This window comes from Apteryx mantelli, chromosome 5, assembly GCF_036417845.1.
Source record: "Apteryx mantelli isolate bAptMan1 chromosome 5, bAptMan1.hap1, whole genome shotgun sequence".
Lineage (NCBI taxonomy): Eukaryota > Metazoa > Chordata > Aves > Apterygiformes > Apterygidae > Apteryx > Apteryx mantelli.
The window spans coordinates 544,907-569,159 of record NC_089982.1 but is presented as its reverse complement, the minus strand read 5'-3'; the positions used below and the strand labels follow the sequence as shown (position 1 = coordinate 569,159).

Below are 24,253 nucleotides of genomic sequence, written 5' to 3'. Positions count from 1 at the left end.
CCGGGGCTGTGCTGCACGCTGCCGGGCGGGCGGCTGCTCCCCGGCTCCGGGGAAGGGGCTCCGCGGGCTTCCCGGCGCTTCCCGGCTCGGCCGGTTTCCCCCGCGCGGGGAGGGCTACGGCGGCAGCCGCGGGGGCTCCCGGGCTCTGCGGCTCCCCGGCCGCTGCTCGTCCAGCCCCGCCTTGGCGGTAGCGGAGGGGGCAGGCGGCGCTCGCTCCGCTCCCGCTCGGTCCCCGGCGGGCGAGCGTGCAAGGGGCCGAGGCCGGGGTGCGCGTGCAAGGGGCAGGCGTGCCAAGGCCGGGGTGCGCGTGCAAGGGGCCGCGGCCCCGCGTGCAGCCGGGCGCGCGCGGCGCGGCGCGGCAGCTCCCCCCAACGGCGCGTGCGGGCGGGCGCGAGCCGCGGTCCGGTCAGTGGGTGGTGCCCGCGGAGGCCCCGCCTCCCCCCGCCCCGCCCCGGCCCCAGCCCCAGCAGCCTTAGCCGTCACGTCCGGGCGCCGCGCGCGGGGATTGGTTGCGGGGCGGCGGAAGCGTGGGCGGGCGTTGCCGCCGTTGCCGCAGTGACGGGGGCCGAGAGGGAGGCGGGAGCGGGGGGAGTGGAGAAGGACGAAGATGGCGGCGCCGCGTCGCTCCCAGCACCACCACCATCACCACCACCCGCCGCCGCCGCCCGGGCCCGCCTCGCCGCCGCTCGCCGCCGCCGCCGCCTCCTCGCCGCCGCGCAGCCCCAGCCTGGCGCCCGCCGACTTCGCCGCTGCCGCGCAGCGCCACAGCCTGGCCGGCCCCGAGGGCGAGGCGCCCCCCGAGGCCGAGCGGCCTCCGGCGCCGGAGAGCGCGGAGGGGGCGGGCGCCGCCGCGCCGGGGCCGCCGCCGGGCTCGGCCGGCAGCTCCGGCGGCGGCTCCTCGTCGTCGTCCTCCTCCTCCTCGTCCGTCGCCTCGTCGGCGTCGTCGTCGGCCGCGTCGAGCCCGGCGGCGGAGAGCCCCGAGGCGGCGGCGGCGGCGGCGGGGCCGGGGGCGGCGAGCGGCGCCTTCCGCGAGCTGCTGGAGGCCTGCCGCAACGGGGACGTGGCGCGCGTGAAGCGCCTCGTGGACGCGGGCAACGTGAACGCCAAGGACATGGCGGGCCGCAAGTCCACGCCGCTGCACTTCGCTGCCGGTGGGTGCCGGGGCTCGGGAAGCCGGTGTCACCGGGTTGCTGGGAGTGGGGACGGAGCTGGCCTGGGCTTAAGGGTTTCCTTTGTGTCACAGTAACTCTCGAAAGCCGAGGAACCCCGTGGTGCCGGTAGCCGCGCTGGGAGCCAAAGTCAGTGTCTTGTCATTCTTCGTTGTTTTTGTTGCTCTCTGTTTTCTGTTATCTCAGCGTAGCTGCTGATTGATCCGCGCCTCTGTTGTGGTTTGAGTGGGCCGGGGCGAGAGGTGAAGTGGAACAGCTGAACTCGAGCAGAAGTTACAGCGGTGTCCAGGAGACAACATGCCCCTTGCTGCAGGGAAGGACTGATGTTGTGACTAGAAATAGTACCGTCAAACAAATCAAAAGTGAGGCTCGGGTTGACCTCAGCTGAAAGTAAACATTGCCCCCTACCAAGTGTGGCTACTGCCATGTAGCGTAGTCTCTAAAGAGCGCGTTTCTTGCAGGGCTTGGCCATCGCTGGAGGCACAGGGGAGCGAAGGCTGTGATAATAGTAGAACGGGGAAGATATTTTAAGTCACTGGTCATAACTCAGGACTGGCACGGTTGCTAGGTCTGTGGTCAGATTGAAGGCTTTCTGACAAGTGCCACAGTGTTACAGATTGTACTTATATAGTCCAGTGAGGCACGGATCTCGCTGGAGCTTTTAATTAGGCCAGGGGCTGTGGGATGCCCTGACCTACTCCTGCCGACGTGCCGTGCTTACCGGCCCGCTCCTCGCTGACAGAGTGATTGCTGTTTTCATTTTCCCCGCTTGGCACCGCAAACCAGAGCTCTTTGATACTGACGGTGGAGTTCTGGATCCCATTCTACAGCTGGGAACATGCCCCGGTAAACATGGTCAGATGGGCAGCGCAGCAGCCAGTGTGAAAGAGAAACAGAATTTGCTGAAGCCTTTACTCGGGCTTTATTCTGTGGTCAGTATTTAAATGCTGGTGTGTGGCTCGAAAGCACCGTGTGGAAACCAATAGCAAAAATACACGTTTTCTGACACAGCGTTGCTTGGGTCTCCAGCTAGTGGTGTTCGGTTTATCAATCAGATAATACTCTGAGTGTGTGTGGGTCTGCTGTCACTTCCAGTGTCACAGTGGCATCTCCTGGTGGCCCTAGGTCTCCCAAGACTCCGGTCTTGAACCGTTTTTGTCTCCCTTAATCCCTGAGGTCTACCAATAGAGTGTGACTTCATACGAGCTGAGTTTAAATCACACTGAACTTCTGGAATGTGCGGGTGTACTTAATTTTAATGAACCCTGGAAGATGGTGCTGGCTGGCACTGTTGCATGCATCCACATGAAAGTGCTTAATATTTTGGAGGCCTCGTCTCAAATCTGCTCACTTTGGATTCAAGCTTAAAATTAGACCCTGCTTCTTCCCCTTAAGCTCTAAAATCTCAAGTTGTAACTTCGATGGTAGACTAGTACAAACTGTAGTGCTGGCCCTGTAGTGATACAGTATTGATCTCACTTAAAACCTGTCCTTTGTTTAGAGAAGGAGCGGACAAAACTTACTTAAGGTGATAAGGCTTTGAAAGGCAAGCGTGTCGGTACGATGTTACTGTAGTAGCGATGGGAGATGCTTCCTTGTAGTGTGAGGAACACGGCAGGTGAATTTCTTCTACCTAATAAGACTATTCTCTGGTTTTTTTGTAGATTTAAAGACCTTTAGCTGCCAAGTGTATTCTCCCTCAAATTACTGAAGTATGTATCTGCCCCAAATGAGTTTGACATCTATTAGCATTAGACAGATTTCTTGCTACAGAAAGCGTAGGGTCCTATATTTTGAAAAGGCCTGTAAACATGTCTGAATGCAACTGGTCTTAGGCAGTATATAGTTGCAAATGACGCAATATGTTGATCTGATCTCCCCCTCCTCTGTGGGCAAAAGGAGAAATAAAACCCATTCGCTTATGAGCACAGGAGCCTGCTAAGTGTATTAAGCTGCGTTATGTGTGATAGCACAATTTATGAGCCTTAGCTAACTTTACGAACTGTTTGGCCCCTCTTACAAGAGGAACAAGAGTTGAAGAATGCAGTATGCAAACGTTTTAGAGTTTAACTGCTTCTCTCAAACCTCTTGAAGCTTAACTTTTTTTAAGGCAACAACAGAGAGTTTCGCTTCTATTCTTGCGGTTTGTAATAGAGGAATTCTACTTGCAGGCAAAGCTTCGTTTTCTAACTGCTGAGGTAGTCAGATTCAGTTTTTCTTTCTGGGTACTTCACTTTTCCCTAGCTCAGTTCTGTTTTCTTGGATACCCTTTTTGGCAACAATGCCGGGCAATTAAATCACTTTTAGTGTAACAGGGGTGAGGGGAAGGTCAACTTCAGTTCTCGTTTCTTGTGACGAGTACTAAGTTCATGTTTCCTTAAACTTTATGAAGTTTGTAGTTTCAAAATTACCTTAATTTTTTTTCTCTTTGTAGAAGGAGGATAAAATGGGTGACTTCTGAGAGTATGCAAGTTTCTTAGTACACGTGTAAACTTGGGATAAGGAGAGAACTGAAGTCTCCGTAATCGATCACTTAAAAAGCTGGGGATAGATTAAAATCTATTTCTAGAAGCTGGAGTCATCTGTCCATTATCCACTTACGGACAAAATGCATAGGGCCAAGTCAAACTGAAGCAGCAGCGTTATCCAGCTTTTCTTTGTGGGTTGTCTGAGTTGCCAGTTGATTTGGATGGTGGGGAATTGGTTGTTAAACTTGTGTGTTTAAAAGTCAGGTTTATTCAGCTTGTGAGCAGGCCTCCTTTGGTTAGCTGTTAATAAGGCAGAAGCAAATACCGAGTCTGTATCGGGGTGATCTGGGCCTCTCTTGTAAAGCAGGAAGAGATTCAACAGAGGATCCTTTTCCTTTCACCCTTCAGCTGGCCTGTTATTCTAGCACACGCTGTCTTGACAGCTGTGTGGGATGAGAGCTAGCAGGATATTTGGGTCTCCGGTACCAGTGAGGCCTTTGGGTGTTGCTCCCCAACACGCAAGAAGCAGCTTCTAAGGACTTGCGACTGATTAGATGACTTACAAAGAGAAAGAAAAAGTTGGCTGGACGTATTAATATGTGTTCATTGCTTTTTGCGCTCACTTTTTTTCAGTGAAAACTAGCTTTTTACTGAAATGAAATAGTAATAGGCAACTGTGCTTGGCTAGAACAAAGGTCTGTTTGACTCAAGGTCTCAGTTGTGCTGGTGGCCAAAGCAGATGTCTAGGAAAGAGTTACACGTTTGCCCTGTTTGCATACGACACTTCCCCGAGTATTTTTCCAGCTGTTTGCAGCTAAGCAACTACTAGAACAAGACCTAGTTTCCATCTGCCAGTAGAAGTTCATCCATCTTCAGTAGATTTGCCTTCTATGAACTTACCCTTTTTTTTTTTTAAACTTGATACCATGTATGTTTGTAGATTTGATGACATCACGTGGTAAGGAGTTCCACAGAGTAAGTGGAGCATTTACTGATATTGAAAGTAACTTCTTTTATTTTGTGCTTTCCACTGTCTTCACTGGAATACCCTATGTTCTGCTTAATGGCTCCCTTCTTTGTACTTATGGAATGAGACAAACTATTCCCCTTCCCTGCCTCTCCGCTGCACTGTTTGTCTGACCTAGAGATGTGTTACCTCTCTTCCCTGAGAAAGGTTTTAACTCGTTACTAGTTACACCAGGCTATGGACACCTTTGCTATGTTACAGGTCCCCCATTAGCTGTAAAAAATTTGTTACGCCTGTGCTGTCTGTTCTGGTAATTGGGCTTGATAATCCTGCTTTTGGTGACCTTGTTCTCATATAGGTGACAAAACACCTCTTTAGCCAGCATAAGCAAACGAGTTGGTGGTTATACATGTGCGTGAGGGGTAGACTCTCTCCTTTGGGGAATGCCGTTAACTGTTTTTGGGGGGATGGTGGGATGACTTCCATCTGTGAGACACATGTCTCATTTTAGGTATACTTCTCGTGGAGTAGGGTGGGACAACACTCAACATCTGTATTTTCTGAGACTTGTTTGGGTTTTGGGGGGAAGCCTGTGTTGATCTGTAGAGATCTGAAGCAGGTTGGCAGTGATGCTTTTTCAGTTTCTTGCTTTTTTTTGTCATGCTCCATGTATAACACTAAACGTACAGAAGTTGGCTTTCCAGGACTTTTCTACCTTTAATATACCTAGATGGAGAGAAGGATTCCTCTGACCTCTTATCAAAACTCGTGATCTTTTTTCTGTTAGGGTCTTCCTTGAACCAAATCTTATGAATCCTTAAAGCATGTCTGAGAGAGAGGATGGATTAATGCTGTGTTGAGGCCTGTTTCTGTTTTATGGCCCTTATGCTGCTCCTAATGGAAAAAGAACAAGCGCACTTAACCAGTGTAATTGAGCTAAAATGGGCTTTTTATTGAAACCATGCAAATATACTCTGGGAGGGAGTTTTGATGAGAAAACAAAACTTATCTTAGGGTGTGATACAAGTTTTGTTGACATTGCTTGTGAAGTTGCTAGAGTTGACCAGTCAAATGCAGAACTCCGAGGCTTAAGTTAAAATGTGTCCTATCATCTTCTACTTGTGATGGTGGAAAGGCTCACAGCAGTATGTTAAGATAATCTCTTCTGGACATGCATTGCGGCTGTGCTGCAATGAGGCAAAGCTGGGAAGGAGCAGGCCCTTGCTAATATTGTTTAAGACCTTTGTAAAGAATTTGATATGTCGCACTTGAAAATACTGCGTGGCCCAAATGCAAATTTCAGCATCGCAGGAGGAGTAAAAAGTAGCAGACAGTAGTCGCTTGGTTTTAAAAAATGATTAAAAATCGTCCAAGAAATCCTACCAGGAAAGGCTGATGGGAAGGCTCCCTCCTAACTGAGTTAGGAACTGAGCGTTAGTAGGCTTAATGCTGTGCGCTTGCAGTAGAGCTAAGGTCTTCTGAAGCCGGACGTGAAAGGAGAAATGTGGTGATGCTACTTGGCTTTTGGGTCTCTCAGAAAACAACCCGGGGCTCCCTGTGAGTGGGTGCAGGAGGATGAGGCTTGCTGTCAGGTGCTTAAAATAGGCACCGTAAGGAGGAGCTTGCTTATGCGTCTGTGCAATTATGACTGCTCTAGGCTCCTCGCTGGGACATTGCGGCAGTGCTGTGAGAACGGAGGCAAAAAGGAGTCTATCAGAGTCAATACAACCCTTGGGGGTTTGGGGGGGAGGACAGAGTTTTACCGTCCGGTAGCAGTTTCAGTTTGTTCGGTTTCATGCTGTCCAAAGAGCTGCATTTGAAACTTCTGTTTAAGTTTTGAGCACTTCAGTATGTAAGGCAGGTAATGACAGTAAATTCCTCTAATGAGTTCTTGAGGCGAGGGACAGAGAAGCATATTTACATGCTGCTGTAGAATTGTTGACTTTCAGACTGTCCGTATTTGTCCAACCTTTTGGAATTAAGGTGTAGAGTATGTTAATGATAAGGTTTCTGAAGGGTTATTGAAAGATACTTGGATCCGAATAGAAAGAAAAATATAAACTTGGATTGTGCTCTAAGAAAAGAGGGTTTATGAAATGAAAGCTGATCCTACAGAAACTTGCTATTAAACAGGGCTCTTCATGGCCCTCTCTTCCTTAAGACTGAAATGTATTATATACAAATGCTCTTGCACAAAAAATGGGGTTCGCCCGTGTGGGAGCTGACTAAATTGTTCATGGTGTTAGTGCCAGAAGAAAAGAGTTACTGTGGTCTGTCACCTGTTTGCATCTCCATGTTGTGCGTGTTGGTTCAGAGACATCTGGGACTGTCTTTACAAAAGGGAAACCTTGGGAGTAGAAGCTCTTCCTTCCCAGTCAAAGGAGTTGAAAATCAATACTGCTTAAATATATCCAGTTTTCTCTTAATATCTCAAAAGAGATGCAGTTTGTTTTATCCTCATCTTAAAGCTTTGGCTTAGCTAGTCGAGCACACTCTGGTCTGATGTTGTGCGCTCTTAGACTTCACTCCCTGTGTGTGTATCCCTGTCATTCTCTTTAAGGTGCTCTGTAATTTAGACCTCGCTTCCTAGATTAGCATTTAATGGGTCTCCAGGACTAACCCAGCCATAAGTTGTGGCTTTATTCCATAAACTGGAAGTATAGTTGTTCTCAGCTTGGCAAAGGTCCCATCTTCCAAAGTAGTAAAATACCAGTTCCCAGTAGCTTTAGGGAAAGTTTAGAGACAACAGAATTCATGGCGAATCCCAGCTTGTTCCCAGAGCCAGCTGGAATTTGTAGGAGCTGCCTGGTGAGGGACTTAGCTTCTATTCCGGAAAAAGGCTTAGTCTTTCAAAAGGACATATATGTGTTTGCTGCTGACACCTTGACTCATATGTTTAAGCTTACTCCTCACGGGTATAGCACTAATAGTGGTACCTCTTTCAGAAATGACTAGGTGGATGGACCTGATAAAAAATAGCTGAGTCCTAACTAGTTTCTTCATCTAGCCACAGTCGTAAGCTTGTCCGGTTCCACGCCCTGTTAATGAGAAGTGTAATTTGGGCTTTTTAATCATGAATTTAGTCCCTCAAGTTCTTAGACGATGCCTCTGTAACAGCAACTGGTGCCCTTCGCCTCATCTGGAAGAGGGCAAAGCACGTGCGATTAGAGGACCGGAGCGGTGTTTGGGAAGGCGTGGAGCTGGGATCACAGCATGAAGGTTTTGGTGGTAGCAGCCCAAACTCAGTTTGGAGAAACATGTTTTAAGGTGAATAGATCCCTTCTTAGAGCATTAGTGACGGTACCTTGTCTGCTTTCTGCTTGGGGCTACACTAGCAGCAAAAAGCTATGTGGGAAGGGAAGTTTCCTGTAAGCAGGCTTTTGATATCCCTAGTGATAACTCTCGGAAGTCAAAGGGACCTTGCTTGAGTTGGAAAAGGGTCAGTGGTCGGAGCTCTTAACAAGAGGGCTGATCGGTTTGATCTGTCAGCTGGCGATTTATTAGCACGAAAATGCGAGCTGCTTCAGCATGTGTAGGTCGGATTGGCAGAAACTTGCTGAGAAGGCAGACCTGACTGACCTAGCTGCCTGAGAGAGAGTCAGGAAGGGGTCAGAAGTAGTTAGGAACTTATTACGCACCTCTGCTCCATGCAGAAATGCCTGCATTGACCACAGTCGCTCCGCCTAGGGTGCAAGGTAAAACAGGTTAGCTTAAATTGCCTTGGAAAGCCTGGCTTGGGCGGGGGGCAGTGTCTTCCTGAACCACTCTGACTCGTTCTGTTGCAACTGCCTGATTTATCCTTGCCGTACAAGAGGTGTCTGACCTTACTCCAGCAGACATGTTCGTAAAGCTGAAGTCGCTGATTAATTCTGCCTTGGGCAACTTAAAACAGGGCTAAACATTTTCAGGTGGGTTCGTATGTATAGAAGGAAGAGTGGTGACTGTGCAGCGGATTGGGAAGCCTCCTGGCAGCCTTACAACCTTGTGAAAAGATGAGTTAATGAATTACCAGGCTTGGCGCTGGAGTTCTTCCTTTTGCGTGTGTGTGTGTTTGCTGTAGTGTTACTAGCGTGTGAACTGTCAGTGTCACGATTTTGCTGCTTTCTAGGAAGTGCTCTGTTGCTTTTGTCTGTGACCGGTGACTTGTTTCACTTCTCCTCAGTGGTATTGCCTGACCCATACAACACATTTTATCTCCTTCCCATTTGAAATGCCTTGAATCGAAATACAAGAAGATATAAATGCAAAACTTCAGGCCTTCAGCAGTACTGAACCAGGTGCTCTTTTCCCCACCTTGATGGCTCTGTAGCTTGCTTAACTAAATCAACTGGTTTAGTTGTGTTCTGCATAATAAACTGTGTTCTGCTCTACAGCTTGCTTAGTTAAATCAGTTGATTTGACTGTTCACAGCTTGCATGGTGATTATCCACTTAGTTAACTTTAAACTAGCTCCTTGTGGGACCAATGCATTTTTAAGAGCAAGCAGGTGAAAGGAGGAGAAAAATGAAAGTAAAAAGTCTTTCCAGGACGACTGCGGACGCTTTGAGTTAAACTCTGCATCTGACAGCAGCTTTGCCGCGGATGGGCTTGCCGGTTGGAGGAGTCCACACCATGCCGTGATAACGTGACCTTAGCTGGGCAGCAGGCGAAGCGGCGCAGTTGTACTCGAACAGTTCACACCGACTGCTAGGTACATGGCACTGACCGGTGAAATCCCTGCGGCCAGTCCCTGTGTTTACTTGCTTGGTCTCTCGCCAGACTTTCTGAAAAGGATCCGTGACGTTGGGCAGCAAATTACGCGGCTTCTGGGGATGCTGGTAACGAAGAGCCTGTAATTTAGTACCGTGTGGCAGCTTCTGACGAGCCGAACGCGGGTGTAGCGCGGGTGTGTGCCCGAAGCAGAGCGTCTCATGGGGGCACTGACGGACGCTCCCGTCGCTTCCCTTGCGCCCTGTGTTGTGCTTAAAAGTTTATTAAGCTCAGTCATTAAGCTGCTCTAGCAGAAATCCTTTTTGGTTTTTTTGGTTTTTTTTAAACCCCTCACTTTCAGCCTAAAGTGATTCAGCCTTTGCAAACTGGAAAGAGGCCGCAATGCAGCACTGGCAAAGAACTGGTTAAACGGCTTCTTTTTCTGAATTGTCTGCCTGTCTCACAGTTTGTTTTATGTGAAGCTGTCACAGCCTTGTCAGTCGCCTGGCTTTTGCCAGGCTAAACAAGCTGTGGTCTTCAGTGTCTCATGCGAGATGACTGAAGAAATACAGAGCCTCTCAGCCCCTCTGAATTTTTGCCATTCCTTTGGTTTGGCTGATGAATATTTTACCATTTATTTCCGATGTAGTCTTGCTGTTGCCTTTTTTTTTTTTATAATGGGATTAATGCTTCCTTTTTTCTCCTGGACAATATATTTTTCTGAGCTACTTCAAAACTTACCCGATAAGTTTCTAGGTTATTTCAGGAGAGCAGGTAGGATGCACTTTGGCCGTGCTATAGCTGAAGCAGACCAAGCTAATAAGGGATCCTGCCCGAGGGGAGATGCCCGGTTTGGAAGTAGCCGCAGCACGGTGTCACTGCGGGGTTGAGCCTTGTGTGACGTGGAAGCTGGTGGGTGCATCTCATCCGAAAAAAGCCTGCGTGCGTGGGCCTTTCAGCGTGGCTCTCCCCCTGTTACGCCTTTTTGGAGAGTCCTCTCTGCTTGGCCACCTTTTGGGTGCCTTGATTGCAAGTCCTTCTCTGAGAATTCTTCCTTAGACCTGGTGAATTTAAGGTTAACCACAAATATGCAAAACTAAGGCTTTAAAGTCATCTTACACTAAATCAAAATGGCTTCTTCTGTTTAAACCACATCAAACATGTTTCATCTGTCACAAATGACTCCTCGTATTTCTGGATTTTTACAAAAGGCGACTCTGATGTTGCAGGAGGTTTTACTAACTACGCCTGGTTTGTCAGACATGGTCATGCGATCTTTTTTAAAACCTCCTGGTACCTCGTCTGTTCGAGTTCTTACACGTTTTGGCAGGGGAGCTATTCACATAACCGATTGCTCTTTCTTTGAAAGCTGGGCTGTGGTTTGGTGTGATAAATTTACAGCAACTTTTACTGTGCTTTCTGGAGGCCTGAACAGAAGAGCTCATTCTCCAAAAGCTATACAGTGTTCATTGCCGGCACTTCCAAAGGTACCTTTATCGCTGACTGTGTCCAACAGTAGCTTCAAAAAGTGCATCTGTAGTTGTGAAAATGGCATCACTGAACAATTCCCGAAGGAATTTGGGCTTTCGGGCACGGTCAGGTTGCCTTTCTCTAGGGAGAGAAGGAACATGTAAAGCAAACGCAGGTGCAGTTTCGGCACTGCTTGTAGTGGTTTAGCCTATAAACACTGAAGGCTAATAAAATGTTATTTACTGTTTAGCGTAAAATGCCCCTTTCTAATTCCTCTCTCGCCAGATTTTCTTTTGGCGGTCAGATGAACGATACAGATGCGGAGCCTCGAGGTCTTGTTTCTCGGCGTTTATGCCCCAGGCCTGCTGGCTTTGCAGAGGCACCAGATACCCTTTGCTTGCTACTGCACCCGTTTAGACTGTCCTTTTTGTTAGAAAACTTGCGTGTGGTGTTCCTGGACTGCTCTATAACGGAAGCAGAGAAGTTTCAGGCTAGCAGCTGCAGTGATTTGCGGTAGCAGCTGGCTTGCTCACGGATCGGTTAAGTAGATGTCATCTCCGGGTAGCAGCGTTGTCACGAGAGTAACTACATACCACTTTTAATGGTTCCGGTTCTGATTCACACGTTTCCATTCCTACGGCGTAATTTCTGCCGCGGTGAGGTTCCTGTCCTGGGGTCGGCGTATAACGTCCCCGAGAGCTTCGGCTCGTGTGCGGTGAGGACTAAACCGGATAGCTGCGCCGGGTGCCACTCCGGCTGTGGGCTCCTCCCCGCCGCTGGGCTGGCTCAGCAGCTTGTGACGCAGCTGCTGAACTTCTGCTTAGTCCCCTGTGTTAAAACAAACTGGTTTGGGTTTCTCCTTAGTGTGCCGGGCTGTGACTTGTAGCGGTTCGAGCATCTGTGCTGCAGGCGGATGAGGGCTCGGGACAGTGAGGACGGGGGAATCCCTACAGCGATCCGGAAGCAGTCAGTCCGTGCCTGTGAGTTGGAGTCCTTAAGCTGCACCTAGGCTACAGGATTAACCGAGACGTTAATTGCTGCAGTCTGTGCTGGATGTGAGCATCTGTGCGTGTCTCCCCGATGACACCTCCAAACTGTTCCTCCATGTGCTTGTGTGTGTCTGACAGAACAGCTCTTCAGGTAGAAATGAAGATACTGTTGAATTGTCGTCTTTACCCAAAATACTGTGGTTTGAGGGTTCTGGAGTTCCGGGCTGTTTGTTTCTGCCCAGCCTGCCTTAGGCAGAGTCTTAGTCAGCTACTAGAAAACTTGTCCTGCAAGAAGGGGTGCTGCAGGAGTGTCCGCACTTCAGCGAGGAGGTGGCATGAATCCCTGCAAAATGGTTAGCTGGCAGCTTGAATGAAAACTAGATTTCAAGCTATAACAGCCCTATCTGGTTAAGCTGGTGTGGATGCAGAGCTTCCAGACCTGGCTCAGAGGTCGGTCTGCGTGAACGGTGGGGGAGAAGCGGGCTAATTCTGCTCCATGGCCCTGCGCAGTTGCATCTAGCACACTGCCCTGGCTAAAAGGGGGCGTGAAGCTGAACTAAAGGTCCGGCTGGGGGAGAACCAGCAGCTTCTTTCTCGCATCTCTTGAGCTCTGTATGTTAGTATTTGCCTTCCAGAAGGAGACTAATATGCCTTTAGTTATGTTTTCATTCCGTGATCTGTCTGTGGAGTTGATGCAATCTGTAGGTTGCCCGTGAGCATCACTGTGATGGAATTTCACTTGCTGCAGCGTTTAATTCACCTGTTTCATCGCCTTAGTTATGGTATACATGGGATTCTTGATGCTTAAGCTAGGTGGCAGAATCTGCAGTGATACTGCTTTCGGCTCTGAGGTTTCCAAAAGTGACCTCCCGCCTTTGAGATGCAACTTGCTATGAAAATGAGCAATGAGGTTCTAGTTCAAACTGTCCCACTCGAGCCCACTACCTGATTTTGTGCCCGTCCTGTAAGGCATTTGGGACGGTGGAAAGCTCTTCCTTTCCAGGCTCATCTCGGACAACAAGCTAAGGCTGTCAGGGCCTGACCTGTTGATGCGGGATTTCGAGGCCTATTAGTTTCGTGGTGCTGGCTTTACAGTGACGTTCTCCCTGGCCGCGACAGAGGCTGAGTGCCCAGGCTGGGTCCTTCCAGAGGCAAATTTCCTGACCGAGGTCTCGGATCGCATCGGATCGCCTGTCTATCGCTTTCTAGTCCTTCTGTCAGTTGGAAGCGCTCGGACTCTTTGTAGAGAAGAAAAACGTATTTGGGGTTTAGATGAAGTTGTTCTGCCTGAGCGTTGACAGTTTCCCTCACTGTTTATTGATGCGGGGTCTTGCCCAAGATAGAGACCTACATTAAGAAATGATACATAAAACACTTCTGTTGCCCGACTTTGGGTAAACATAGATAATACTAAATTTCTAAAACTTGTGAAAGGCTTTTCTTGAAAAAGAGCAGCAAGTCTGTTGCAGAACTTGAAGCGATGGAGTGGCAGCCAGTCCGACTTTGGTTATAATACAGTAGTGTTTGCTTCTGTTGTGAACGTAAGCGCATCTGCCAACTATTGCTTGAACAGGCGACGCTGTGTTCTCGCTTTGTGGCCAAACGAACCAAAAAGCAAAGGCTTTTTTTTATTAAAGAGGAGGGACATCCAGAATATCTTCTGGTGTCTCTACAACTGGACTATGACTGAGCAGTTAGTTTTAAATATTAAATCATGCTGTTTTGCCAGGCAGTTTAACAGAAATATGTTTTCTTACAGGTTTCGGAAGGAAAGACGTTGTAGAGCACTTGCTACAGACCGGAGCCAATGTTCACGCTCGCGACGATGGAGGGCTGATACCCCTTCACAACGCCTGCTCTTTTGGCCACGCTGAAGTGGTTAGTCTGTTGCTGTGTCAAGGGGCAGACCCAAACGCCAGAGACAACTGGAACTACACTCCTCTGCACGAAGCTGCCATCAAGGGGAAGATAGACGTGTGCATCGGTAAGTGTCCGTCACTGCTTACGTTGAAACCTCAGGCTCACCAGGTGGGCTTCTGTGCAGTTGTAACTGCTCGTGTGCTGGAGTTGAGATGCAAAGGGATCTGCTGCTTGTTCTTAAAAGCTAGCTTCCTTTAAACCTGCAGGTAGGTAAAGTGTTAAGTCATTTAAGACTAACTTTTTCATGGCGTATAATACAACCCGTGCTGAACTTGCGCCTGGAAAACTAAGCTGGAGAGAGTGCGTAAAGTGTCCTCCTCAGTTAAATTACAAGCTTCAAAATATGAATATGGAAATTTCTTAGTCTTTCTCAATCTATCTTGAGAAAACTAGCTTCACTAGGCAATGTCTTTGCTTTTCATGCTGCACTGTATATCATCTTAGCGTTTAGGAAGACAGAGTTAACCTTTCATTCCTTGCAGTGTGGGGAAACACCTCATTAGTCTTTCAAAACTTTCCAATACAGGTTGCAGGACACTGTTGTTCGCAGTGGTTATATGATTTCGGCGTGTGCTGTAGCCTGGAGCCAAAGTAATTTCAAAGAAAATTGAACCCTTCAATCATTTTAAATACCTCTAGAAAATATGAAGTGGTTTTCAGTCAGAATGTCTATCACTGTTATGTTTTTCTCAGTGTACTTAATATTACTTCTTTTCCCCTAAATGGGAACTTTTTATTTAATAGACTTGGATCACTTCTTTGAACTTACTGATCAATTCTGGTACATTTGACATCCACTAACTTGAATAAAATGGTCTGTTCAACATTACGCATTATATTTTTTTCTCCGATGTGGAAGAAAAGCTACAGTTAAGATTATGAGCGTGATATTTGTGTTATATGTTATCTACATAACAAGATATAATTTTTAGAATTTCAGATAATATCTATTTGCTTAAGTACTCTTAACATAAAATTCCTATAGAGAAAGCTACAAAACTTCCTGGACCTTGCATTTGCTTTATTGCAATACTTACATCATCACTCAGAAAACACCAGAAATTGAGGGAGGGGAAACTGGAGAAAATATGTATTGAAATATAAGTTCTTAGTGGTATGTATTTTTAAATACTTTACAAGGACTGTGGTGGATTTTCATTCACTTCATCTGTGCATGTGAGGTAAAGAATAAGATGTATAGAAAATATCCTGCTTGGAGAAATTGCCTACAGAAGTTACCGAGTAGGCAGCATTACTGTGGGAAGAGATCCAGTGATCTAGCAGGTCACAGTAACAGTCAATACTGTGGCAATGGTGATTTTAAAAAAGCGAGCTTAATTCCAGGCAATAACTGGGACTTTTTATGGGAGGTGGAGGAAGTAACTATTCTGGTTTGTGCAGTGCTGGAGTCTGCCTGCTTTGGGAACTGGTGACTGAAAATACAAATTAATAGGAAAAGGCTGACAGAGTAAGAGATTAAGAAAAAGCGACGTGTAAAGAAAGACTGGGTTTGTTTTGGAAAAGAATTGCCTTTTGCCTAGTCTCTCCGTACTACAAGGAACGAGGAAGAGCAGCGGGTCTTCCTTTGTGTTTGTAGGTGGCAGGGTGAAAGGTGCTTGCAACAGACTTCAGGATTTTTGGTGGTGCAGGATGGGTAGTGCAGCTTTGGGCGGTTTCTCTGGAGAACCTGTACAAGCTCCTCCAAAGAAGTGAGCACCTACAAGTTAGGTCATGGGGGCAGATAATGTGGTACATCAATTTTTGGCATACAGTGTGGGAAATGATTTGAAGAGATTATCTAGGTCTAGTTTCTGGAGTCGAGCACTGATGGTTCCTTTAAAGGTGTGCTCTAATTCAGCAAGTTGTGGGCTTGGTGAAAAGAAGCACAAAAGCGGTTCTATGGCTTTTATTGCACGATTTCACTGTGTTACATGCATAGATTAAACCTGTGACTCTAAAGGTCAGTTATTGGGTTAAGGGGATGATCCATGTATATTTAAAATATTCAGCACTTAGTGCTGGTCAACTCCTGAAGTTCTTAGGCTGTCTGCTGCAGTTGTAGGATTCCTTCAAACCCTGAGGAGAGCTGCAGGGCTGGCGGAAATTCCCTTTACAAAGCTACTTGCAGGCAGATTGGAGTCCAGCAACCGATTTCTTCCCCCCCGCATCCCCCAGAAAAGAAAAGAAAGGAAAAATAACCAAGAACCCAAGCATGAAGCTTTTGTGGTTAGTTTAGTTACTTATGCGCTGCATCATTTAGAGGGCACTAATATGCCGATAACCCTGTATTTTATACTTCAGTCAGAAATTTGATCCATTAGCACAAGAGTTATTACCAAAGGCAGTGCAGCTAATCACTAGATCTAATCTGTACTGCAGCACGTTGCTTCTTTGGGATTTAGGTGATTCATAGAACTCCTATAATGTGAGTATAGACTTTGCAGTGAATTTATTTAAAAAAATATATAGTGAGAGAGAGCGAGAGCATGCTAGCGTGTTTTGTTCTTTGGCATCTTCCAATTTCTCTTAAATGGGTTTATATATAAATTTATATATTAAGGTCTTAAGCTTTTCATCTCAAAAGGATTTGTGAAGGAACTCATGCTATACACGGGGGTGATGGCACCACGGTTGCTTAGGGCACAAATTCTGAAATGCTTGAATAGCGCTTTAGCATGCTTTGTCCAGTACTTGCACAGTGCAGCAGGTACAGCACACCTTAAATATAGACCCTTTTACAGTTGGCATGAGGGAAGAAATTGGCCTGTACAAATACCATTCTTAGGGTATTCCTTTTCAAATATGCCAGGCATGCGCTTTATAAAGCTTTAATTGAAGAATAGTGTCTGGAAATGCTGTCATAACCCAGAATTTATTAGTGAGCATCAGAAAATCTGTCAGAAAGCAATGGACTGTGTAGTAATTATTCATCTAGCCTCATTTTTTGGCTATCTCTGTTCTGGGCATCTTCCAAATGCTCTAACATGAGAGACTTGCCAGTTTATCTTCTCTCTTCCCCTTCTTCCTTGCCACCCGAGTCTGCATCTCTCCTTTATCATATCTAGCATAGCAACTCTGTTTTGGCCATTTTACAAATCCAAAAGGGACAAAGCGGTAATTGAGCAGCGTGCAGCGACCCAGGAGATTCACGAACAATGATCCTTCAGAGGAAGACTAAAGGCATTGAAGCAGAGTTAGAAGACCAGCAAAAACTAGACGGTGACTGCACTAGAACTGTACAATGCTCTTGTGTCCAGCGCTAGCCTTGAAACGGTGTTTACGTTTTTCCACAAAAAATACCGTTATTGCTCAGCCAGACAACTGCACTTGGACTGCTAGGTACAAACTCTGCCCCTGGCTAGTTTGTACGGAAATAATAAGGGTATGTGAACTAATGAAAACTTGCCACGCTATGCGCAAACTTCTCCCCCAGGGAACCGTAGAAGAGAGCAAGCGATAGTGATGCGGCTTCTTGTGCTTCTCAGTTACTGGTTGCCTATTGCAGTCATAGGGCAGTGTAGGAACTTCAAGGGTGAGAATGCAGATGTGCTGAGCTTTAGAAGAACACAGACTGTTGCTCTAGTGCTGATGATTGCTTTTGTGTCCGGGGTCTGGGAACGCAGGAGATCTTGGGGGATGGTAAGCAGTGCTCAGTAGTAGTTCGCTGATCATTGCTTAAAGAATGTCTAGACGCTGCGGATCTTTTTAGTTACGAAGGAAATTGGTCCATCGTAAAGCTTTGTTTGCTGTATGTAGTCAATTTTTGGACTAAATGTATTGAAGCATTAGAAACAATTGTTAGATGGTGTTCTCCAGTATTTATGGCCTCTAGGGTTTCTTCAGCTATCAGGAAGATGCATTCTCAGTGTCTGTAGTCTGCTTCTAGAGATAAGTGTGGTCTTTTGGGGGTTTTTGGTTGGTTTTCCCCCCACCTCTCTCCTCAGTATTGTTTTCCAAGATTGAGCACAGCTACGTTTGCTTACGGAAGAATGAATGAATGATGAACTCCAAGCGTGTTTGCAGGAATGCTGCAAAGTCAGAGCAGTGACTGTCCTGAAGGTCAGGCTTGGGGGGAAAAGGATGATGCATCTCTTTGGTCTGACCCCAGTATAGACCTTTCAGATGTAAAGGTCCATGTATCTCATTTTTCTCCAGCAATGACATGCAGCAGATGCTCAGAGACTATGCATGCCTTGAGTATGCCCTTCTTCCTTATGGCAATCAGCAGTTGTGGGGCTTCCTAACGTAGAGGCTGTATCCAGGCTGTGTTGCATTGCCCTTGGTAGACAAAAATCACGAAAGATGGATCTTAAACGTTTTTATACTTCCGTCTTTGAAGGCATTCTGTTGCAATGGGATTTTGCAACTTAATTGTGATGCGCAAAAAACCCTTTCGCTTTAACACCTTATGCTTGATAATACTTACAGCAAGCTGTTCAAGGCTTTTGGAGAAATGTGAACAGTTGTTTCCTATTTGCCCTCTGTGTATTCTTTGTGATATTATAAGTCTTTATCTTTTCTTCCCCAAGACGTCTCTCTTCCAAGCTGAAGAATTTAGCCTTCCCTTATGTCTCTGATTATCCTGTTGCACATTCTTGTACTTCTGTCATTCTTCTTGATCTTTGATTTTTTTTGAAGGGTGAGGGGATAAATATGGAGGGGGAACCAAAACTGTGTGCAGTAGATTTATATGGTGATATAGTGTTCTTTCTGTTTGGTTTTCTGGTCGCTGAGCACTGGATGGGAGTAGCTCCAAGGTATTTCCTGAGTGGTAACAGCTGATTTAAAACTGTGCGTAGTTAAGAAAGTAGGCTAAAAATAACCTTAAGGAAGCTGTGCTTATGCAGTCTGTCCGGGCTTGCTTTGCCCTCCCCTCTGGTTGTTTCTGCAGAGGGTATAGCTGTTCCTGCAGAGTAGTGGTGGTGGTTGTTTTTTGTTTGCTTGTTTTTTCGGGTGGTTCTCCAGCTATGTGTTGTGAGAACTACAGGACTGCTAGTCTAAAAGCGGTCTCAGGTTTTATATTTATTTTTAAAGGCGTTCTTTACACATGGAAATGATGAGTGCCTTCTATGGTGATACCATTCTGTGAATCTGAACCTATGAGGTATTTTGGTAATTTCAGAGAAGTAAAAAAATTCTAGCTGCTAAAAAGCTCCCTTCAACACTGTACAAAACTGTGAAAGTTTCTTAAAATTACTTTTAGTCCACGCAGTGCTAAGGATCCATCAGAAATGACGTAGTCTGACATTAGACCAAATGTTTTTACGGGTTTCCACTGGGCCAATTATAAAACTTCCTTGAAAGATCCTGAGGCACGGTGATTTTACTGTCCCTGCGCTGCGAAGCGATCCCTAATGCCAATGTCAAGGTAATGTCTCTCTCTTTCAACCAGAGAACCTGTGCAGAAGTTGGTCTTTTCCATTACTCTTTTTATGCTTCGAAGATTGCAAGCAAACGGACTAAAACTTTTTTTTTTAAACTAGCAGGTTTTCCAGCATACAGGCCCTGCCTTTAGCATAGGGGCCGCTATTGTTTCAGATGTCTTCGCTAACATGTCAGAAAACACATTGCTTACCCTGTAGTGCTTCTCATGAATGGGAAAGGAGGAGGAAAGCTGGTTACCGTAAAGATACTACCTTTGGCCATTGCATTTCTTTAGTCTGCGATATGTGGAGGGAATGCAGGCCAAATGAGGAATCCATCTGGATTAATAATCTACAAAAGGTAGCTTGTGGGCAGAGAGAGTGCATAGCAAACCTGAAGGGAACTGTAGAAATGGTAATTTGCCCAAGTATTGAATTGCTTGGCTGTGCAGCCAGCTTGCAAAATAGGCTTCTCACCTTCTGAGCTAGAGGAACTGTATCTCTCTGAAAGTTAGAGATGTGTGAAATTTTACTGTTTGAAGAAATTAAAAAATCGTAGGAAGTGCTATGAGATACCATAGTTGTGCAGTAGCCAGTGCTTGGCGGGGGGGGGGGGGGGGGGGGGAGGAAAAAGGTTTAGCATCTTAACTCAGCAGCTAAATCATTAGTCGCTATAATCATTTTTAAGTCAACAGATGCCTGTGATAAGAATAGTAGCGTCTTAGTAGATACAAGAGGGGGATTGAAAATTGAGGTACGTCAGGAATGGGTTATGCATGTTTTGGTTAGATTAGCTGAATTTCCAAAGACCCTCTTGGAGAACTGGTGTTCTAGGAGAAGAAAAAAAGAGTTTGATTCAGAGGCATCCTAGAAATCTGATAATAGGAATCTTGTAACATGGTTGGAAAACTCTCAAGTGAGTTCTAATCACTCAGTATTAACTGTTTAGCTATTGCTGCTGCTCACAGTGGGCAGTGGGAAGACAGTGACTTGCGTTTGGACTCGTTCATCGCTGTTAGGACATCCACTTCCATTAGAGTTTCGGACATTATTACTTTGCTTAGTGGAATTTGCTTTTCTGAAGGTGGCTGTTGGGATTCGGCTTCTATGCCCCGTAGTCCCCAGATGATGACCGAGGATCTGATGATAGCCCTCAGCACTGAACTGAGGCTTTCCTGCTGGTGTTCTCATGGGCACCGGAAACCCCTTCATCTGTGGTGTCAGTTTTGGCTTTGGATCCCTTTGATCGTGTTCAGAGACTTTTAACGGGAGCTTTGCTTCATTAGGGCGACATGGGTGAGTGCCTACGGTGGGGAAGCTGTGCCTGTCCGTTCGGTCAAGGCTACAGGCGAACAGAACCAAGCTACCTCGTGATCTGGTATGTTTAGGCGAAGCAGCCCCGGTTACCAGCATCTCTGCTGCCCGTCCAGGCTTGCAAACTAAACACTGTGGTTATTAATAGGATCTACTGCTTAGATCCTTACTGATCAAAGCCAAATCTGTCGCTGTGGAAGCAGACTTGTCAGACTAGTCACGTTATGAATTCTCTTGGTCTGTTTCTGCTCTGTGAGTGAGAGCATGTTTTGGGAACTCTGCTTTGAGTAGTAAACGGTTTTAAACCCTGTGACTACATGATGGCTACCCATACTGTTTCTAGGATCCTTCCCAAATGAAGTTGGCCTGATAGCGACAGCAGGATAAAAATTCCATGTTTTAGGTGTAGTGGAAGAATGCTCTTGCTTTCTTGCTGATGTTCTTGTTCGTGGGTTTAGTAGTTTCATGTCCTCTATCTGCTTGCTTAAGCTACTCACAGAAATGAGAGCATCTTGAGCTGAATCTTACTACCTTTTTCATCGTATAAAACAAAATGTAGTTCGTTTCCCTTATTGAAAGGAGATTCTCGTATTCTCTTATCCTGAGAATAAGGTCTATCTAGAACGGGCGAGGGGGGGGATCGTGATCATTGAAATCATACACTGGTAGCTTGATGGCATCATGCTTCTGCTGTCACAGTCGCAAAGGACTAGAGCGTGAGAGCGTGGCTTTTGTTACGAGTGACCGCAGAAGATAGTTTGGGGTGCTTTGCCACTGCACGTACGCTGCAATGCTCCCCTCTGAACTGTAGCGGAGGGCCAGGAGGGAAGTTATCGAGTCCTGCATGTGAAAGGTCTCTTTTTAGTATGTGCCATCTGCGTGCCGGCAGCTCTGTCCACGCAGTGCAGTCTACAGTAGTTACCGTTACGGAAGAAGCTACCGAAATGAAATGGGATTGATCAGTGAGGTGCTTCTCCATAAAGGCTTCAGGGAACCATTTTTGCTGGCTTCCCGCTTTTGTGCGCGTGTAGCTGTAAGGGATGGTTCGTGAAGAAAATCTCACTGGACGGTGTCAGTCACCCGCGTGCGCCTGACAGAGGTCTTGGGGTGCCGGGAGCCTTGAAATGAGTGGATCGTGGGCAGCAAGGTTGAAGCCCTACCAGCTGCGCCCATTTGCGAGCGGGCCAAACCTTGAGCTGGATTAATTCAAAAGGTAAATCCTCTTCAGAAGCTTGAAACCGGCAGCAAACTTCATGGCAAAGAAAATGATTCTTTGTACGAATTAAGTTATAATGAGCCTTACTTCTGATGAGGAAGACTTGTCTGCAGGGTTTGAGCGGTTATGCCGATAAAGTGACTTTCGCTTCCATATTGGGAAACTATTGGTGCTGAAGGCTTGTAAAACCTGTCACGTTCCTGTATTGTTTACAGTGCTTAAGGCTATAATTTCTTTTGTGGTATTGATGTTGCTAAAAAATTGATTGAAATTCCACCTCATGAAAATAGATAGAGAAGGGGTGCCTGGTCTGGGGTTTCATACACTGTATTTTGGAAGCCGTCTTGTTTGCTGTTGGGTTTGAACTGCGTTGACAGTCAAGAATGCGCTGCGAGCCATCATCTGTGGGTTTTAAACTTTCTCCCAATTCTAGTTCCTCTTTCCTAAAATGCAGGTATCAAGAGAAGTAGTCTTTTTTTTCTTGTTTGGCTGCTTGGCATGGGAGAGTCTGGCGGGGACAGAGAATGGTCTTTTACTCTGCTGTCACATTTCCTTAGAGACGTTGATTGAATCAGAATCTGGTTGCTTGCAGCAAAGGAGGTGGTAGGGCAGCATCTATGGCAGCAACCGCTGGAAAACTTGCTGCAGTGCATTCATGGGAAGTAATGTCTTCTAAAATACTGGTATTAACTGTTAGCCAATTGGGAGAGGAAGAGAAAGGTGCACGTTATCCAAAGCAGTGTAACGGAACAGGTACTGCTCTTGCAGACACTGAAATTGTGTGCTTTCAGGTGTGTGATGCTAGCTTACAGTGGCTTCCTAAATATTTTGCGGAAATATTTAATCTTACGAGGTTATGCTTCTGTTTACTGTAGCCATATCTACTTTTGCTTCTCGGAGAAACCATGTGGCCTTAATGCAGTTCATACATGGTTTAAAAAGCGGTCCATAGATAAGCGTAGTTGTTATGATATAAATGAATGGGGCCAGTTCTAGCAGCGTTCTCGGATGTTTTCCTTGTCTAATGGACAACACTGATTAAAGTATGACTGTAGGATATAAAAGCTTTGGTTGTCAGGTGTGCAGGTGATTAAATATTTGTCATACAATGAACAGCAAAGGCAGGTGTCCCTTTAGTGATTTGGTCTTTCCACAACATAAAGCAGCTCTACAAAATAAACGACAGATGATAGAAGCCTATTGAAAAGACCGAGCGCTTGTCTCTTGGTCCACGTGGTCCTGACTTTAGCCTTTCATGCAGCTAGAGCTCATGGTGAATGCAGACACCTGTACTCAGTAAGCAGTCATTTTTCCACGTTTATGCCAAAGCACCAAGCTTCTAAGATAAAGCTGTTTCTAGGAAAGGCCAGAGTGTCTGATGTGGATCCTGCTGTTCCTGCTGCTGTGTGTCATCTTCATGCTTTGTGGCATCTTGTCCGAGGAAACAATGTGGATTAACTCCTTGGCCTGGATTAGGCACTGTGCCTGTGGCTTAGCTACAAGATGGAATACCAAATTTAGACTCGTGTTATCAAGAGTGGGACTGCTCAGTTGTCTTCCAAATGCAACATAAAGAAAAGTAAACAGTCCCTGTCCTTACAGTTACTGCAGTGCTTAGACTTCAGCTGCTCCGAGTAGTGCGACTGTAAAGAAGGAATTACGAATTACAGGGGAGCCAAGAGGAACTGACGGCAAAAGATTGTTTTCATTTTCCTGGTCGGGGCGGTACAAGCGCTGTGCAGGACGCGGGTGCAACGCAGAAGATGCGCGCGCTCGGGCTGATCTAGCATGCACGCTTCCCTGGAGGGGGACCCGCAAGCACGGGTGATGATAGCTTAGCTGACAGATTGCGGGGGTTTTGCAGCACAGAGTATTTGCTTGTCAAAGATCGAATGCTAAACAGAATAAGACTTGTGCTGCCCTGTATCAGCAGGGCAGGGTGGTGAGCAGCTCGGAGACTGTAAGGCAAATGGATATAGGTCTTTTGTCGCTTAAGAATAGAAAGCAATGTGACTCTTTTACATAACAATGCAGTCTAAAATGCTGCCTGGGGGAAAATTTCCAGGGCTAATGCATGTAGTGCTGCCAGCTAGGCAGTTGTTAGTGGAGTTTTATACTTGTTTGTGCTCCATGTATTCTCAGCTTCCTGATGTTTATTTCGGAAACTGAGAATTTTTGAGAATAACAGTGTCTTCTGGCCAGCTTACAGGCTTAGCCAGGATCTCATGGGCTGATCAGCTTGATGTCCCTACAAATTCACATATGTTTTGTATTTCTTAAGTATTTGATAAACCGTGTGCCATAAACTGATACAAAACTGGCATGAGGTGAAAGTTTGTGCAGAACATGCAAAAGTTGTTGTTTGTCACGGTGTGGCCTTAATGCTGAGAAGAGCTTCAGCTGTCAATCTCATTAAAGTGTTACTGGCTGTTGCATAGGGTGTGTGACTGAGACACCATCCCCAAGTTGCATACTGTTGAAAGCTGAGGGAGTATTTGTGGAAACCTTGCATGTTCTTGCCATGTCCTTACTGTGCTGTCCCCTAGGTATCCTCTTCTGGGTGCTGCTGGAGACAGGATTCCTGCTCCAGGTGGACCTTGTTTGATGCAGTACAGCCTCTCATGCTAATAAAACTTGAAGAAGTTCTGTTGCGTGTTACGCAATGTTTCAATCACAAGTTGTGTTGGA

General features: G+C 46.4%; 1 protein-coding gene across 1 annotated transcript in view; it reads left to right on the top strand.

The window, feature by feature from the left end:
* Positions 1–607: 607 nt before the first annotated feature.
* The window catches only part of TNKS (tankyrase), a 136,717-nt gene continuing 113,071 nt past the window's right edge, over positions 608–24,253 (top strand). Inside the window, exons 1-2 of the mRNA XM_067297281.1 lie at positions 608–1,151; positions 13,512–13,736. Coding sequence (XP_067153382.1) covers positions 608–1,151; positions 13,512–13,736 — 769 coding nt within the window. The remainder of the gene's footprint in view (positions 1,152–13,511; positions 13,737–24,253) is intronic.